The sequence below is a fragment of the Glarea lozoyensis genome (assembly GCF_000409485.1).
Source record: "Glarea lozoyensis ATCC 20868 chromosome Unknown GLAREA7, whole genome shotgun sequence".
NCBI classification, from domain to species: domain Eukaryota; kingdom Fungi; phylum Ascomycota; class Leotiomycetes; order Helotiales; family Helotiaceae; genus Glarea; species Glarea lozoyensis.
This window is the reverse complement of record NW_007361002.1, coordinates 3180053-3197394: the sequence shown is the minus strand read 5'-3', so window position 1 is coordinate 3197394 and position 17342 is coordinate 3180053. Positions and strand designations below refer to the sequence as shown.

Below are 17342 nucleotides of genomic sequence, written 5' to 3'. Positions count from 1 at the left end.
AGGGGCTTCATCTGATGCACGAATTTTTTGCATGATGTTCTGATCTTCTCAAGGTTCGTTGTAACCGAGCGCCAAAATAACGAGATTCTCATGTGTCCGCATTGTTGTTGTGGGGAAGAATGGACGACGATGCGACAATTGATGTTTAAGATTCTCGAGATGGAGGGGCAATCACGTGATAGTCGCCCTAATCTTTTATAGGAATGGTCTTGAATCTCTTTTCAACATCCTCTCCTTCTTCGAGCATCCACAACCTCTTTCCTTCCTTTTTCTTGGAAACATCGCAAATTTGCGCAAATACAACCCACGTGCTGTCGAGCTAGAACAGAGACTGAGAACGTCACTCAAGGCTGGAAAGCCAAGCTGCAGGTCACCCACTTTGTCGCCATCTTTCAGTCCGCAATTCTGCAGGAGAGCCAGCGATGTAAGCCAATGAGATGAAGCAACAGCACAACGTGGCTTTGCGAGATCAACGACTATGATTTACAGCACGAATCTGATCGGATTGGAGTTCTACAACTTTGAAGAAGGATGATGTCTTTTATGGATTACTATTTTCAAGTTCAAGATTTACTGTTGTTGTTTCTAATGAAAATGTATTCCCAGGGAGGGTTACATTAGAGTATGTAAGTACCTGGAAGAAAGCATATTCCGTGCAGCTTTCAATCTCGAATAACCCCGGGTTTTCAGGGACCATGAACACACGATTGGCCAAGATCGCAGGAGCAATCAATCCCTCGTGCTTGGATTCGCCACTACCAGGGCAAGTAGTACATCAGCCGCATACAGATATATCGACCATCCTCTTTGGGAAATGGCTTGCATGTTAGCTATAAAGAGTCAAGAATGTCCCATTCATAAAATACTCTAGGACATCCATTTCTATTTGGCTCATAGTAATGATGTTTTTCTTCAAGGCAGCCGCTGCAGTCACATTGCTCGCTGGAATAACTTCAGCTCAAGTAGCGAAGACTCTCTGTGGTGGAAAGAATTACACTTATGACTCTCTTGCAGGGTACGGATTGGTACCGAGTAACGCTCGAGGTTAGTGTTCAAGAATTCTATATCTATATCTCAATGTCTTTCCGAAAGTGAAAAAAGAACTCCACATTCGTTGATGTACTGACTCAAAATAGACAAATTCGGTGACACTCTAGGCGGATGGGGTTCAGCTATTGCACTCGATAGAGCACAATGGAAAAAGCTCCCGGATGGAAGCTACACTGGTATCCTCTATGCTTTGCCGGATCGAGGATGGTGAGTAAAGTCTGTCCTTACCCTTGCTTGAGAGTTTTGATTATATGACCGCGATTTTCTATGGCCTCAAGCTGAACCCAGTCACAGGAATACACAAGGCACACTAAACTACCAGTCACGTATCCATAAGTTTACTATCGCTTTCAAGCCTGCCCCGGATGCCACTGTTACAAAACCTGCTGGAAACAACTTAGTTTTCACATATGTCGACAGTTTACTCCTCTTCGCACCAGACGGAGTCACGCCCACCACAGGTCTAGACGCCGATGTTAGCGGCCATCTCTCTTACCCAGGCTTTCCAGATCTTCCTGCTGCGACTATCGTGGGAGATGGGTGGGGAGGACCTGGACCAGGTGGCAAACGTCCTTCTGTCGATGGCGAGGGATTAGCTCTTGGTGCAAATGGCAGTTTCTGGATATCTGATGAGTATGGTCCATACGCCTATCATTTCGACAGTAACGGCAAGATGCTTGCTGCCATACGCCCAAATGATGCCAGTATGTACTCATCAACACACTTTGTTCTGCTTGATTGTTAACATGACTAGTAATTCCAATGCGCAATGGCACCGAGTCCTTCTCAGCAGACGCAGCCGATAATCCTACAGGTCGCTCAAACAACAGAGGATTCGAAGGCATGGCCATAACCGGAGACGGCCGAAACCTCTATCTCCTATTACAAACCGCCGCAAACCAAGAAGGTGGACTCAAGAACCCATCTCGTCGATATGTCCGTCTCGTAAAATACGACATCTCCGTCCCCTCCAAACCTCGATACGCCCGGGAATTCGTCGTCCCACTACCGTTCGTCGACGCAACCAACTCAAAAGTAGCAGGACAATCCGAACTCTTCAACATCCAAGACGGCTCATTCTTCGTTCTTTCCCGTGACTCAAACGCTGGACATGGAGCAGCCTCATCGGAATCGCTGTACCGTCATATCGATATAATCAACATCGACACCGCAACAGACATCAAAGGGAGCACCTACGACTGCGCAACCTGCAGCATCGCCTCCGCGAAAGGCGTGCTTAAACCGGGCATCACACCCGCCGAATACTGCCCTTTCATCGACTTCAACCTCAACTCCCAACTCAACCGTTTCGGTCTCCATAACGGCGGGGCTCAAGACGCGAACCTGCTTAACGAGAAGTGGGAGAGTATCGGCATGGTACCTGTAGATGGATTGATTGGAGATGATGATGAGTGGTTCGTGTTCAGTGTTAGTGATAATGATTTTATCACGCAGGATGGTGCGATGCATTTTGGGCAGTTGCCGTATAAAGATCCGTCGGGGTATAACCTTGATAGTCAGGCGTTGGTTTTCAAGGTTAAGTTGCCGGTGCATTCGAGGCCTTTTCCGAGAGGTGGTAGCTAGATGGGAAGTTCGCAAGGATAAGACTATGTATCTAGTACCGTTGAAATAAAAATCCGAGTACCTTTCAACACTTTGAGTCATTTGAATATCCCGGAATTGTCGATTGCGTGTTCCACGTGTGCGAAAAGAAAATGTTGACATGATCTAGGATACCTCTCAGATTGAACACGTCATAACATTTGAGTGGTATGAAGAATGATTGATTCATCTCGTATTTCATTGAGGAGCTCGGTCTCTCGGACATCAATCATATCACGTAATAAATCGACTAAACTTTTGCACACGAATCTCACGATTATCTCTGCTCTGATCTATCCTCTCCACATCACTATCACCACTAGTCTCCAGCACACCTCAAAACAAGAAAGTCTCATGCCCATCCCCAACTTTCTCCTTCTTTTCCTCTACCTCGACAAACCTAGCTTTGAACCGGTCGACTACGGCTTTGCCATACTATATCTTATTAGCCGTCACTTTTCTCAATATACTTCTTACCTTTCACTACAAATCTCACCGGCAATGATGGGGAGAAAATGCTGAAGGGATGATGTAGGTGGTATAGGAGGAGGAAAACACTCACAGCAGGTCCCAAAGGCGGACTCGGAATCGTCGAATCCACCTAAATCATCAGCTTCTATTTCCATCAGAGGAAGAATTTAAATCTCACCCGATACCATCCCACCCCCCTCACACCCTCCCCCGCCTCACAAGCTTTAATCATCTCACCTACGTCCTCAGCACAATAACCTCCTCCGCACACCACCGCTTTGGCGGGTGTGGTCTGTAGAAGACTCGGTATGGTGGATTTTGCGGAGGGGAGGGAGAGGAGTGTTGATATCACTAATTATTGTAAGTCATCATGACAATCACATTCGAATTCGAGAAACGGGAGATTGAGATGAGGTTGAAAGGGGGGTATAGTGGGTGTAGGGCTAACTTCTAACAGAAGATTATGAAGGAGAGCGGGGAAGATTGATATTGAGGCTTTTAATGGTACAATGTGTATGGAGGGAACGAGTGAAGGAGGAAAAAGGGGAGGGAATACCATTAAATTCTGGTTTTAGGCCTGCGGTCACACCTGCTGCTATTTGTGCGGTTTTTCCGCAGAGAATTACTGGTATTGCGGACATGTTTTTGGTTATGAAATATGAGGGGTACAGAAAGGATCAGAGGGGGTTATGTGGTTCTATGAGGTAGGATGCGAGATATATTGAGTGAATGCTAGATGAGGGGATGTTGGTGTTGGTATGTTGTTGGTTGTGGATAGAAGCTGGGGGTGTGAGGTCGGCGTCGGGCTGGATCGGACCGATTATGATTCATGTGAACGGGAGTTTGAATTAAACGTCCCAGTATCGTCAGTTGAAGGTCTCGATTATTTAGTGCTCATTAGCGGGATGTTCACTAAGCCACGTAAGATGGATTATAGTTTACCTGCGATTTTGTTAAATATTCTTTTGACTTTTTTCACAAAAGACTTTGGCGTACTTGGCCGAGTTTCTCAAAAAAAGTCAAACCGAATCGCACAATCATTATGCAATTAGTATTGTGAGAGCTCTGAGAGCTTTCTGAGTAAGTAGGATTATATGGTACTTTATCATAATATCGAAATTCACAGAAACAATGTAGTTTGAGAATTCGTATATACGTGTATACTCCTACTCAAAACACGACCCGAAGATAAAGACGAAAGCAGAGGTCCTTTCCAGTATCCCGGTAAATTGAGATGCTATGATTACTTCAACTAAGAAATGTTATATTATCTTAATGTCAAGAAACCCTTTTTCTTTGATAATTCTGTGATAGTTGCTCTCGTGCCATTGCCCCACTTTTCATACAAAACAGGGGTCCGGTGTCAACAAATCTCATAAACATCTTGAACCTCACTCACTCACTCAAAGTACTGGTATCATCGCAACCCCATCAACCTTCAACCTCTCTCATACACAAACCATCCATGGCCCTTCCCTAACCCATCACCATGTCCCTCTCATCACGCACCCTCCGCAACCTCCCCTCCATACCACGACGCCTCCATCCCTCCACACCACGCCGGCGACACAACAGCACATTCGAATCGAAACCCTACCGACCCTACGAACCCCCCTCACCAAAACCCGCACCCTCCCAATGGACGCCCAAAGCCGCGCTCGCGCTCGGCTGCGCCTTAAGTTTCGCTTTCACAGCCGGGAAAGCGTATCAGAAGATGCAGCAGCTGAATGTGGATTACGACCGCGATGATAAATTTAGAGCGCCGCGGTATGCGAGTGTGAAGGAGATGGAGAAGGTATGTGTCTAGTCTTTGATATAAGAACAAATCAATGGGAGATGAAACTGACACGTGATCAGGCGATTTCCGAGATTGAAACTGTTCTTGGGAGAGACGCGATTAGTAGAGATGAAGAAGAATTAAAACAGCACGGGTATTCGGAGTGGTCGCCTGCTAATATTTCAACATTGCCTATTGCTGTTGTGTATCCGAAGTCTACGGACGAGGTATCGAAAATCGCACAGATATGCCATAAATACAAAGTCCCCATGACAGCCTACTCCGGCGGCAGCAGTCTCGAAGGCAATTTCTCCGCTCCTTACAGCGGGATCTCCATCGACTTCAGGGAGATGTCCAAGATCCTCGCCTTCCACGAAGAAGACATGGACGTCGTCGTCCAACCAGCCGTCAACTGGGTCTCGCTCAACACAACCATCTCCTCCTCCGGCCTCTTCTTCCCCGTAGACCCCAGCCCCAGCGCGCAAATCGGGGGCATGGTCGGCACAAACTGCAGCGGCACGAACGCGGTCCGGTACGGCACGATGAAAGATTGGGTTGTGAATCTGACGGTTGTGCTTGCTGACGGCACTATCATCAAGACACGTGGACGGCCGCGGAAGTCGGCCGCGGGGTATAATCTGAATGGGTTGTTTGTCGGGTCTGAAGGGACGTTGGGGCTGGTTACGGAGGTTACGTTGAGGTTGGCGGCGGTGCCGAGGGAGTGTGGTGTTGCGTCTTGTGTTTTTACTAGTGTGCGTGATGCGGCGAGTACGGCGTCGAGTATTATGCGTGCGGGTGTGCAGGTCGCGGCGGTTGAGTATCTGGATGCGACGCAGATGAAAGTTCTCAATGATGGGGCCTATACAGCGCCGAAATTCTGGAAGGAGGCGCCGACGTTGTTCTTTAAGTTCTCTGGATCCAAGGCGAGTATCGCGGCGGATATCAAGGAGGTTAAAAGTATAGTAGCTGCGCATAAGGGCAGTGATTTCGAGTTCGCGAGAAGTAAGGAGGAGGGAGATGTTATTTGGAGTGGACGCAAACAGGCGTTGTGGAGTTTACTGGCTGCGAGGCCTGAGGGGACGGAGTTGTGGACGACGGATGTTGCGGTGCCTGTTTCGAGGTTGGCGGATATGATTGGTATTTACCATTCCCTTTACTTATACACCCTATATCCCCCCCCTCTTCCTCTATATCAAACTGGACTGACAGGTATAACGCAGAGGAATCCCAAAAAGGCATCAAAGACCTAGGTCTCTTCTCCTCAATCGTCGGCCACGTCGGCGACGGCAATTTCCACGAGGCTATCATGTACCATCGTAACGATCCCGCAGAAACAGCTGCTGTCACCGAACACGTGAAGAAGATGACCCTGAAGGCTTTGGAGATGGAAGGGACTTCGAGTGTGAGTTGACTATGTCTTTCACTATTACTCCGCCCTCGGTGGCTTATTTCATTTCACACTTGAGCGACTCTTGCTATTTTGCGTGTGACGGGAATACTGATTATTACAGGGCGAACACTCCATAGGCCTCTTCAAAAAAGCAGAACTCCTACAGGAACTCGGCCCTGATACGCTGGGCGTCATGAAGAGTATCAAGGCGTCATTAGACCCGCACTGGCTCTTGAATCCGGGGAAGATATTCGATACACCAACAGCGACGGGTCGAGTTTGGAAATGGCAGCAGAAATAAAAGGTGGATCTAAAAATGTAAATGTAGGGAGTGAGTAGGCTAGTTATTGTATTTATCACAAGTTGATTCAGACAATGTACGCATGTCACTTTTAAGTAACCAAGATAATAGAATCCCAGCTGAACTAATTGACATGTTTGAAATCAGGATACGTCCTCGCACGCGACTTCATTTCAATAGATTTCCGCTTCACCTCGCTGTCTGATCACGCACGCCCAATATCAAGAAGTCGCCTACAGAATGCCATATCTACACCACACGTCACTCTTCCCACCGGAAAGAAGCCCCATCCAAGTAACCCAGGGCAGAATTTCCATTACCTTGTTCTCGATACAATGCTGTTCGCTAGTCAGGGTGTAGAAGGTTTGACAGGCCGGCTACTGGTTGTAATGGATTTTGGGACATCGGGGGTGCTGCAATAGACGATGTTTATTTGGTGCTGTGTGGGTCGTCGACATATATTATTATTTCATTATATTTCTCCATCTACCAACCAACGAGTCTTCTAAATCCCCACCTACGAAAAAACAGATGTGACAGACGAGCTACGAAGAATCCTTGGTATTTCGTTTATACGTACACCGCGCTACTGCCGCGGTAAGAGCACAGTATATCCGTCTAGCCTCCAGCGCACCCGCAAAGACATGCACGAACTTGGATTATTCTCTATTTTGTGTATCTCTGTAGCTTAACGCTTATCTCTTATATATATAACCATCATATTCTACTATCTAACTATTCTAATCCCCCGTCCCTAACCCAGAAACGCCTTACCATCCTTTGCACAGACAACCTAACGTCCGACAGCGCGAAGCAAATACCATTTTCTAAGCAAAATACCCAAATACCCATCTACCCAACAACCACCCAGCTAAACTCTCCCCCTGACAACAACTTCCTAACAAGAACATTCCCATCTCAAAAAAGAACCACGGCCATTCCCACCACCCCTCCCCTCTCATCTCCCCTTCCCACAAAGCCCTCTCTCGCCCAACCGACCAGCTACTCCCGTTATCTGACGCTTCTACAACCATGCCGTCTAGCTACCCCTTGACACCGACCACAACCCTACGGCCAACGACCCGCGCGTAAGATTGCTAGACCATGGAAAGAGAAAAGATACTTAAGTGTGATGAAGGGTAGGATGTATCCACGAGATGAATGGACAGATACCCCAAACACCTTAGCCCCTAAAAAAATTCCCGCTACGAAACCACATAGCCACCCCGTGGCGGGCCTCGTTAGTATTGTTACTGTACAAAAGCTACTTGGAATGGACCGAGGCGAGGGCGTGCTCTTGGTTGTGATGCCCATGTTTTCACTACTACAAAAGAACGGTGAGTTGGAAGCAATAGTATTCATCTCAGATTAAACACCCCCCTCTCCTCTTCCCTATCATCCTCATCTATCTACAACCCCCCTCTTCTCCTCCCTTCTTCCCCCGCCTACTTCAAAAAACTCATCAATCATAAAACCCCCCATCCTTCATCCCTGCCCAGATTAACCCCCCTCCACAAAAAACATCTTCATCCACAAAAACGTAACCGTCATCGTTAATTCATCATAAACATCATCAACCTGTCCAACCCATTCCATTCGATTCCCGTTCCACGCCAATCCCATCCAAACAAACGAAAAAGCAGATCTCGGTTGCCATCCCATATGTAAGCGTGTGTCATTTCACCTGTACACCCTACACCCTACACCCTGTACACCTTCGCAAGCCCCTCGGCATCACGTCGAATATTCAACTCTTAAAACCCCAATCCACCCCGCTCAATCTCTCAACAACGAAAAGAAAAAAAAGCGCAGACCAGCCAGCTCCGCCAAAAGCTTCAGCCAGCCACAAGAATCGAAGTAAAGAAACTTCCACATAGATATCCTCTGTGCTGTGTGCCCAAAAACGTAACAGTCATTTTGTCATAACACATCCCATCCCAGTCCATTCCAATCCAGCCCCCTAACAAAGGAAACAAAATGTCGAAAAGAAAAAAATGGCTTGTTGAAACCCCTTCTGTATGAAATATGCAAATGCAGATAAATGCAGCATTGGAAACCCCTCAAACCAAGTCAAAGAAAAAATCTATAAACAACGAGCAGAAAAGATTCAGCAGAGTATCATCTCATACTATCCTCCCTCTGCCGAATCTCCTTGAGTTTCTCATCCAGCCGCTCAAGCCGACTCTGCTGCTGACTCGGTCCGAAATCGAATGAGTTGATCGAATGACGACTCTGATGCATCGTCGCGAACGCACCTCGTCGGATCGTGGACTGGGAATCCTGAAACAATCTTCGAGGGAAAGTTTGATTCGGTCCGGTCTCTGTGAATGGGGAGCCGAGACGAGGAGGGTCGATGGTGGTGGGTGGGAGAAATGGTGAGTTGGATGAGGTGTTGAGACTGAGACCTCGAGAATGAGTTCGTGTCTCGTTTGGATTTAGACCAAGTTTACCGGCCAGATCGAACTCCGGTGGTGGCCGACGAAACACTCCAGAAAGATTCTGACGAAAAGCTTCATCACCAAGACTGAAACCACGCGATCTTACACGTCGTCTAGAATGACCTAAAGGTGTTCCAAAAAGCTTCTGGTCAAGAATGTTTGGTCGTGGCCCAGGGCCTGGAGTGACTTCATCATCTAACGAATACTGAGCACGTCTCTTTTGCGTACTATTCAACGACCTAGGCTGATCGAATCGAAGAGGCGAACGAAGTCTTGGCGCAGAAGTATCCGAGAGATGTCGTGGAGGAGATGGCCGTCTGTGAAGTTGCGAAGAACTTGGACCATATGTTCTTCTAATAAATGGGGAGCCTAACAGTCTACGAACCCTTGGGTCATCGAGATCAAAAATTGAGGCCGGAGGTTCGTTAACCGAAGGTCGAAATACGGATCGAGATGAAAGCTCGGTATTTGGCGTCGGACCTGCATCCTGAGCAAGACTAGCTAATGGTCCATCCGGTTGCATCGTCGAGGATGTGCTAGTCGCTAATGAAAGAGCAATATCCTTGGTGTTGAACGTCGATGCACCAGAACCAGACTCGGAAACTCGAGGCGAATCGTATGATTTAGCTCTAGTAAACGGCGTTGAATTCCGAGATTGGAAATGACGATGCCGTTGCACCGCAGTAGTTTCCTTTCTGCAAAGCTCTCGAAGATGACTTCGAGTTGCACCACTGGAATGTGGCCATTGTGCATAGAGTTTGGTAGAAGTTTCGGGGGTTGGTGTAAGACTGCCACTTTTATCTGAAATCTCAGATAGAGCCACTGATCTCATGTGGGAGCGTTGAGTGGTGGTTTGAGGCCCTTTCCAACTTCTCTTCGCTTCTCGGGCGACACGATGGCAAACACCCTCTGGTGGAACACCGTTAGCCCTGAATGGTGTGACTGTCGGATCCTGCAAGTACAGAACGTAAGTGGACCAAAGATGAGCGCTCATTGCTTTGGACCATGGCGCGTTCTTTCTCGTTTTGCTCTTCAAGTTCTGATTGAGAGGAGCAAATTCCACTGGTGCGCTAAGGCGAATAGAATTAAATTTAGAGCTGGCTTTTGATAGCGATGGCGACATTGATGGAAACTGAAAAGGGTCATCAACATCCGAGTCTGGACTCGTACAGCTTCCATCCTCAGACTGAGAGAGGTGTGATCGTGGACCACCGCTGTAGAATGAGTCATCTGAACATTCCGAAGCGGTCGACATTGCTGAATTTGGTCGGGGAAATTGATCCTCGTTTGAAGTAAATAATGAACCACCCATGGACCAACTAGGTCTTGAAGACTCCTGTTCCGCTACTGATTCGGGCTCCGGAGTCTGTGGCGGGAGGCCCATCCTGCCATAAGGCTGATGTGGAGCTAGGAGGAAAGAATTGCCGATAGGGCTCGCTTTTGAGTCTGGCATTTCCGAATCTTCCTCGAAAATATTCACATGCGGTAATGATGAAGGACCGGCAGTTGTTCGAGAAGGTAAAGAAGAGTGATTCACTTCAATCGTAGGTACAGGAACATCGGCAGCTGCAACCGAAGCCAGAAATTGTTCCGTCGGCGCTTGAAGATTTGAAATGTTCCGCCTCTTCACCCTCAAACGAGCAGGACGCGGTGCACATGGTGCTTGTAGTTCGTCTGCCATCGTCGTTGGTTCTGGCGTTTGTGGGATTCCTTCATCGTGATGGAAGCGGAAGTCTCTCGGAAGCGTCGTCGACGCATTTGACTGTTGATAAAACATTGTGTAGGTGGTTGACGCGCTGGAATGCTGTCGCAGATATGAAACCGATCTGATTCTGATGTAATGTCGTCCAAATTGTAGCTACAAAATTATAGTACAGAAGAGTACAATAGCAAGCGATTGAAACCTTCGCACAATAGCAAGTGATCTCAACGTCCGCACAATACCAAGCGATCCAACGTTCGCGTCCAACTCAAGGCCTCAACAAATCCGAAACGTGGACTCGGTCAGGTCGCAATCGGCCACGAAGCTGAAGTTGGGCAACGCGACAAGGTGACAGATCGAATCCCACTCGCGTGTCGATCGTCAATCTTATCGATAGAAGTAGTGCGGATAAGGTTATCGACGGGTTCAAGCTTAAAGCCTGTGAGGAATGCGCCGCGTCTGTAGATGGCTCTCACGGATGATGCATGAGGCTCTGCGAAGATATTTTCGAATCGGAGGGTGTAGACGTCGTGCGATTGCGACTCGGCCGTCTGGTCTGTGTCGCGTGGAGGATAGGGAAATTGATGCGCCGTGAATCGAGTGTAAGGACAGTGCGGTCGGTGTTGTTGGTTTGATGGATTAGATGCGAAGAAGTGTAGGATAGATCGCTCGCTTTATCGCGTTGTTATGGTTCTTTTCTCCTCGATCTAGCTTCCTCCTTGCCCTACTGGCGCTTGCGATATTGGTTCTAGTAACGCAAGGATTCGATGGACGGCCTCCTATTCCAAACTTCTCCTCTAAGGAAAGACACAGCGAGAGAATGGAATGTGCAAGAGTCGGTGGCGAGAAGTGGGTTGTTGTTGTTTTGGTGGATGCGAGCGATGCAAATAAAGAGCGTGAGCGTGGGCGTGGAGTCGTGGAGAACGAGCGAGCGAGAGCGACAAGACCAGAGACGAAGCCGAGCAAAAGTCCAGGAAAGCGCAAGTGCAAGTGCGTGGGAGCTGCGTTGAGTGGGGAGCCCGGCACCGTAGCGCGCAGCCAACAGGGTCGAAGCAGCGTGAAAAATCGACCGCGTTTTGACGAATCACATGCTTCTCAGTGTGGGCCCGGACGCGACACGTGCCGGGATTGGCCAGAAAGTCGGTGAGACGTCACGTGAGTGCCTTGGAATCCCCTCTCTAATCGCTCGATTGGGAACGTGTGCATCAGCTGGCAGTTGGGCTTCATCCGAGTGGCAGCAGAAGGGCAGTCAAAGCATGAATATTGTGCGTTGGAGGGCCAATGATGAGGATATGTCTGTGCTGCAGTGAGGTGCTAGATGGATTTTGATGTAGCTAAACGCATGGAGAGGGAACTGCAGAAGTGGAGGGGAGTGTCGTTCAACAGGCCTGCGAAAGTGCTCAACGTGTAAAGGCAGTGCCTTAGCGAAGGAAAGCCAAGCTGTTTCGTGGGAGAGACAGCTGAACTTGTTGGGTGCTCAACAGCTAATGAAAAAGTGAAGCGGAACGGCGAGTTGATATCTCCAAGTCTGGACTCACCACTACGGAGAATTCGAAGCAAAGACCAGTCGATCATCTTAAGTCAAGCTTAGCCAAGCCGAGTGTCAGACTGACAGTGACAGAAGATCAACGAGCACTGTCACTTTGGAAAGATCCCTTGACCCTTGATTCAACGCACGTAGGGAAGTGGTCCAAGTGGATTGATATCAAAGCGAGGAGCTTAACGGGGGCTTGTACCTGTCAATCTGAACCCTCAATTGTAGTTCCCGTTCTCAATAGTCCCTCCCAATGTCTTCACAAACGAATAGATCATCTTCCTTCCTTCCTTCCTTCCTTCCTTCCTTCATTTAGCATTGCAACCCAGCAGCTGCAACATTCCACCTCTTCACTCCAATTAATAGAAGCCGATCCTACCGCCATACTTAGTCGACGCGTCTCGCGTAATTTTCGCGTTTGACGCGTCAAGCATCGTGAAGTGGTCCGTGCTATTCGACGACCAAAGTTGTCGATTACGGTAACAGAAACTTTTCTACTCCTCAGCGAATATAAATGTTCTTCACTTGTGAACCCATTTTTGTTACAATCAATATGAAAACACATCTCGCACGTTTAATTAAGTTTGAATCCCCTCAAAAGCCGGTGTGCCCATCCCTTCCCTCCCGCATCCAACCCCTCCAACCCCTCTTCGATCGACCCTCCACCTCAGCACGTCCCTACACGCGTAAAGCGTTAGGTATCTGCACCCTTAGACTATCGATACGTCTCCTGGTCCCTACATGTATCTGCCGTTTCCCGTTCGACACCATGGATCTCCCCGAGTGGATGAGGCGAATTGGTCTTGACATCTGACGTGGGGGAACCGCGAAAGCCTACAGTAACTATGAGGGGAGAGGTATGAATGGGGGATATGCGTGTCTCAACTTAAAGGTCTAGTTAAATTTAAGTACAGAGTGCGGTAGCCTTTAAGTGTATATCTCAGCTTCCAGGGCCTCGATCCTTCGTCCCCGCAAAGTGTCCAACCTAAAATACTTCGTAGGCTAGATCTTGACTTCAACGATGTGATGGCTCCCCCACATACGACGTACCACCAGGAACACACTGGTAAGAGATCATACAATGTATATCCGCAAGCCATCGACTAAGGTGTAATACTCAACTCTCGTATCTCCATCTCCCTCGAACCAGCACGTTCAACGCTTCAACTTTCATCTCACAACACAACAATTCCCGCTATCACACACAGCAAACCCACATCCATCACGCACATCACGTATTTCACATGCAACCCAAACCTTCTAATCCAGTAAGAATTCCATTGGCAGGGGCAGTAACGATACTATATCATGAAAACCAACTTCCCTGGCACCTAGTACCTAGCCCTTTTCTTTTCCCTCTCGTCGCTCGAGCTAGAACACCCACCTAACGAACAGGACAAAACCTTTCTCGATCTACTTTCGGATACATCTAAAGAGGGAAGGATGAGTTATCGGGTACCATGTGCTCTCTGTGAACAATCTCCGAAGCTTAATGATTGGTGCATAGCGAAGTAGTTAGATACCTTCCAAGATGTTCGGCAGGCTTAATATTGCGAAGACTTGCGTCACCGGTGTTAGGCTGCCCACAATCGAGGTAGCAGGTAGTGGTGTGGTCAAGATTGACAATTCATTCCTTCATATACATAACTCTACGCTTAACTCATTACCCTACCCAAACCAAACATTGATACCGAAACGCCCTACAAAACCTAAATCACAATCCATCCAGGTATTAACCCCCCTCCTCACCCAGTTTACCCCCTGATTAAACCCCCGTAACCCTTCTGATACTCCTCCTCGCTCCCTCCCCAACAACCATAACACTCCCCTCCTGTTCCAACCCCCGAATCGCCTCCGCAAACTCATTCGCCTCAACAGAAATACTACTCTGCTCACCCATGCGCCTCACGACCTCCGAGTACCTAGCCGCTTGACCCTGTCTCGTCATATCATCCAAAAGACTCAGAACCGCATTCTTAAGATCCGCTTTACGGCGTCTCTCACTCGAACTCGTTCCCTCGGTAAGCAGACTCATGTCGATTAGACCAGTCCTCGCGTCCGTAGCTGCTTGCTTGAGCGCGCTTTTGATGAGGCGGACTGCCTCCTGGACGTCAGACCGGGTGACGGTGTCAGAAAGACGCATTTTGGCGTGTGCTTCGGCGAGACGGATCATAGATTCTAATTGACGGGTGGTGGCTGTGATGCGACGTTCGGCGGCGCGGACGTCTTCGCCGAGTTTGCGCATTTCGACGTAGGCGGAGACGAGTTCTGAAGAGGCTTCGGCGCTGATGCGGGGTTGGCAGTTGGTGCGGGCGTAGGAGATGTAGGATGTGAGGAATTCGATGGGCTGTGGTTGTTAGTTGATGTTTAGGTAATAGGGAGTGAGGAACTTACGAGGATTTCTTCGCCTTGTGCTGCACTCTGTGGTTTGTCATCCAAGTACATACTGAGCAAATGTCGAGCAAGGCGTCTATCATTGGTTTCATCAATACGATCCAAGATGAGGTATACCAGATCGAATCTAGACAATAGGGTAGGTGGCAGATCGATATTCTGAGGCACGGGCAAGTTTGGGTTATACTTGCTACCGATTGGATTTGCGGAAGCCAGGATACTCGTCCTAGCATTGAGTGTAGTGATGATACCAGCCTTCGCAATGGAAACCGTCTGTTGTTCCATGACCTCGTGCAAGACGGATCTTGTTGCATCAGACATCTTATCAAATTCATCAATACAGCATACACCTCCATCTGAAAGAACAAGTGCACCAGATTCGAGAACCAGCTGACGAGTTTCGGGATCCCGAGTGACATATGCGGTCAAACCGACCGCCGAAGAGCCTTTTCCACTAGTGTAAACTCCACGAGGCGCAATCTTGTGGACATATTGTAAGATCTGAGATTTGGAAGTAGAAGGATCACCACAGAGTAAGATGTTGATGTCACCTCTGTACTTTGGACTTCCACCCTTTTCAAACGACTTGTTGGTTCCGCCAAATAGCTGCAGCAGAATCCCTTTCTTGACATCGTCCATCTCAAAGATGCTAGGTGCCAGGGATCTTGACAAGAGTTCGTAAATATCTGGCCGCGCTGCAGTAGCCTTAATCTTCTCCTCTTCCTCTTCCGAGACTTTTCGAGTCTGCTCAATTGTGTTGGTCATCTCCTCAGACAATTCCTGCTCGACAGTAGAAACATCAATTCCCATGCGTTTCTTGTCAACCTTTTGAATATGAATGATATCAATGTACGTCTTATAAACGCTCTTGACAGTTCTCTGCCGAGGATTGACACGGACAGGACTTGCTCTGAAGATACCAGTAACCTCAACACGGTCACCAGCTTTACACATGTCCACCAGATCATCGTAAGCGCACATAGAAACAGAATGAGGCGTCTGACCAGCAGGTACCGAATCTGGAGTTTCTTGAAGCTTGATGACTTGCTTGTCTGCAAATCCTGAGCGGTTGTGCACAATTTGCATCGAATTTTGAGATTTGCAAATAGGTCTTGGACATTCCGTAGGTTCCGCGATTCTTCCTCTGTCAATATCGACCTTGACAGTATGATTGCAAACTTGACATTTGAAGAATGCATCTTTCATGTCAGGGAGAATTGGAGTTGTTCGGATCACCAGTCCCTTGATAGCAACAATTTTATCGACATCCGATGGATTGAGTTCTCTCATGTTGACAGTCGAGTCCAGACCAAAAAGACGAACTCGGTATTGTCTCTTTTGGACCTCCTGGCACCAGTCGATTTCCGCAGAGTCATCGGCTCTAGGTGTCGCAGCTTCAGACCCCATTCTGTCGGAGCTTGGAACCGGAGGATCAGAGCTAGGTACTGCAGTATTTTGAGAATTTGGTCCTGCTGTACTGCTTTGCGACCTTCTTTCCCTTGTCATCATGTCTTCGGCTAGTGAGTACATGACATCTTTGATCGCTTGATCCATAAGAGTGACAATATCCTGAGGGTAATCCTGGGCCTGCTGCCAAAGTTTCTTCGTTGGAGGATATGCTTTGAGGTTTCGAAAGTCCAAGTTCAGGCAAGTTACACCCAGTGTCAACATCTGCTGCATCATCTCCACGTATTCCTTCGTCTCAGCATCCTCTTCGGCTTGAGTCTCCTCTTGAGTCATACCATCTGCCCACATGCGGTACTTCTTCGAAAACTCCTTCAGAAACATCTTGAAATTCGAAATAGTATCATTCACAGAGATGTTTGTTCCCCAGATACAGAGGGTGGAGTTTCCTCCCATAGCCTGCGCATCTGATGTGGTTGGATCCAAATTAGAGAAAGTCGGCGCTTCCGAGTTCTCCTCTTGCACATCTCTTATCAATCGACCATTCTCATCCATGAAAATTCTTCGGCGCGTGCGGGGAGTATTAATGTTTTCCGAGTTAATATCTCCACGTCTCGTATTATTCACCGAAGATCCAGGCGCGGGAGTACGTGAAGACCGAACGAAGAGCGCACTACTTTCACTTCGAAGATCTGGTTGCATCGAAGCCTGTCTGCTACCAAAGCCACCAGGGCTCGAACTGGCTTCATATCTGATGGGAGAGGACTCTATTGAATCATTAGCATTATCCAACCGCATTTTGACTGAATTCTCACCTCGATTAAGACCACTAGCTCGTGGAGTACGATCCCCATCCTCTTGTGTAGTCTGTGTATTCGACATCTGCCTCAAGGGCGAACTAACATCTCGTTCCCGATTCATCCTTGCGATTTCAGCAGGAGAAGATCTATAATTCATGGGCGATGAAGACTGGGGAGCACGTCTGGGAGTGCTGCGGGGGTTCTGCGAAGATGCTGCCTCGGATTGAAGTTGTGCGGCGGCTGGATCTGGAGGACTGCTTGGCATTGCATTTCGTTGAGAGGCTCGTCTGGGAGTTCCAGATTGCGAACTTCGCTGGCGGCGATGCGACGGGGAAGACATTTCGAATTATTGTTTACGATTCGATTAATTGTGGTGTTGTATAAGGGAGTGGAGGGGCAGCGTTGGGGTCGTCGCTTGAAACCGTCAAATTGATATGAAAATAAGGGGGTCGAGTCGCGTCGCGAGAGATGTCGCGTCA

The 17342-nt window shown here is 48.2% G+C and overlaps 5 protein-coding genes across 5 annotated transcripts; 2 read left to right on the top strand and 3 right to left on the bottom strand.

Annotated features, from left to right (window-relative positions):
• Positions 1–902: 902 nt before the first annotated feature.
• On the top strand, positions 903–2634 carry GLAREA_02239 (uncharacterized protein; the record flags this gene model as incomplete). Its single annotated transcript, XM_008089455.1, has 4 exons — positions 903–1044; positions 1137–1257; positions 1345–1754; positions 1805–2634. 4 exons carry the CDS (start codon positions 903–905, stop codon positions 2632–2634), a joined length of 1503 nt encoding a protein of 500 aa, XP_008087646.1.
• Positions 2635–2988: 354 nt separating this feature from the next.
• On the bottom strand, positions 2989–3764 carry GLAREA_02238 (uncharacterized protein; the record flags this gene model as incomplete). The annotated part of the gene is made up of 4 exons (XM_008089454.1): positions 2989–3087; positions 3215–3253; positions 3302–3474; positions 3680–3764. The coding sequence occupies 4 exons, from the start codon at positions 3762–3764 to the stop codon at positions 2989–2991; spliced, it is 396 nt and encodes a 131-aa protein (XP_008087645.1).
• Positions 3765–4612: 848 nt separating this feature from the next.
• Positions 4613–6591, top strand: GLAREA_02237 (FAD-linked oxidase, C-terminal; the record flags this gene model as incomplete). Its single annotated transcript, XM_008089453.1, has 4 exons — positions 4613–4918; positions 4981–6037; positions 6121–6302; positions 6412–6591. 4 exons carry the CDS (start codon positions 4613–4615, stop codon positions 6589–6591), a joined length of 1725 nt encoding a protein of 574 aa, XP_008087644.1.
• A 2118-nt stretch (positions 6592–8709) lies between these two features.
• On the bottom strand, positions 8710–10806 carry GLAREA_02236 (uncharacterized protein; the record flags this gene model as incomplete). Its single annotated transcript, XM_008089452.1, has 1 exon — positions 8710–10806. One exon carries the CDS (start codon positions 10804–10806, stop codon positions 8710–8712), a length of 2097 nt encoding a protein of 698 aa, XP_008087643.1.
• A 3224-nt stretch (positions 10807–14030) lies between these two features.
• GLAREA_02235 (Nucleic acid-binding protein) lies at positions 14031–17203 on the bottom strand (the record flags this gene model as incomplete). Its single annotated transcript, XM_008089451.1, has 3 exons — positions 14031–14612; positions 14660–16830; positions 16879–17203. 3 exons carry the CDS (start codon positions 17201–17203, stop codon positions 14031–14033), a joined length of 3078 nt encoding a protein of 1025 aa, XP_008087642.1.
• Between the last annotated feature and the right edge of the window lie 139 nt (positions 17204–17342).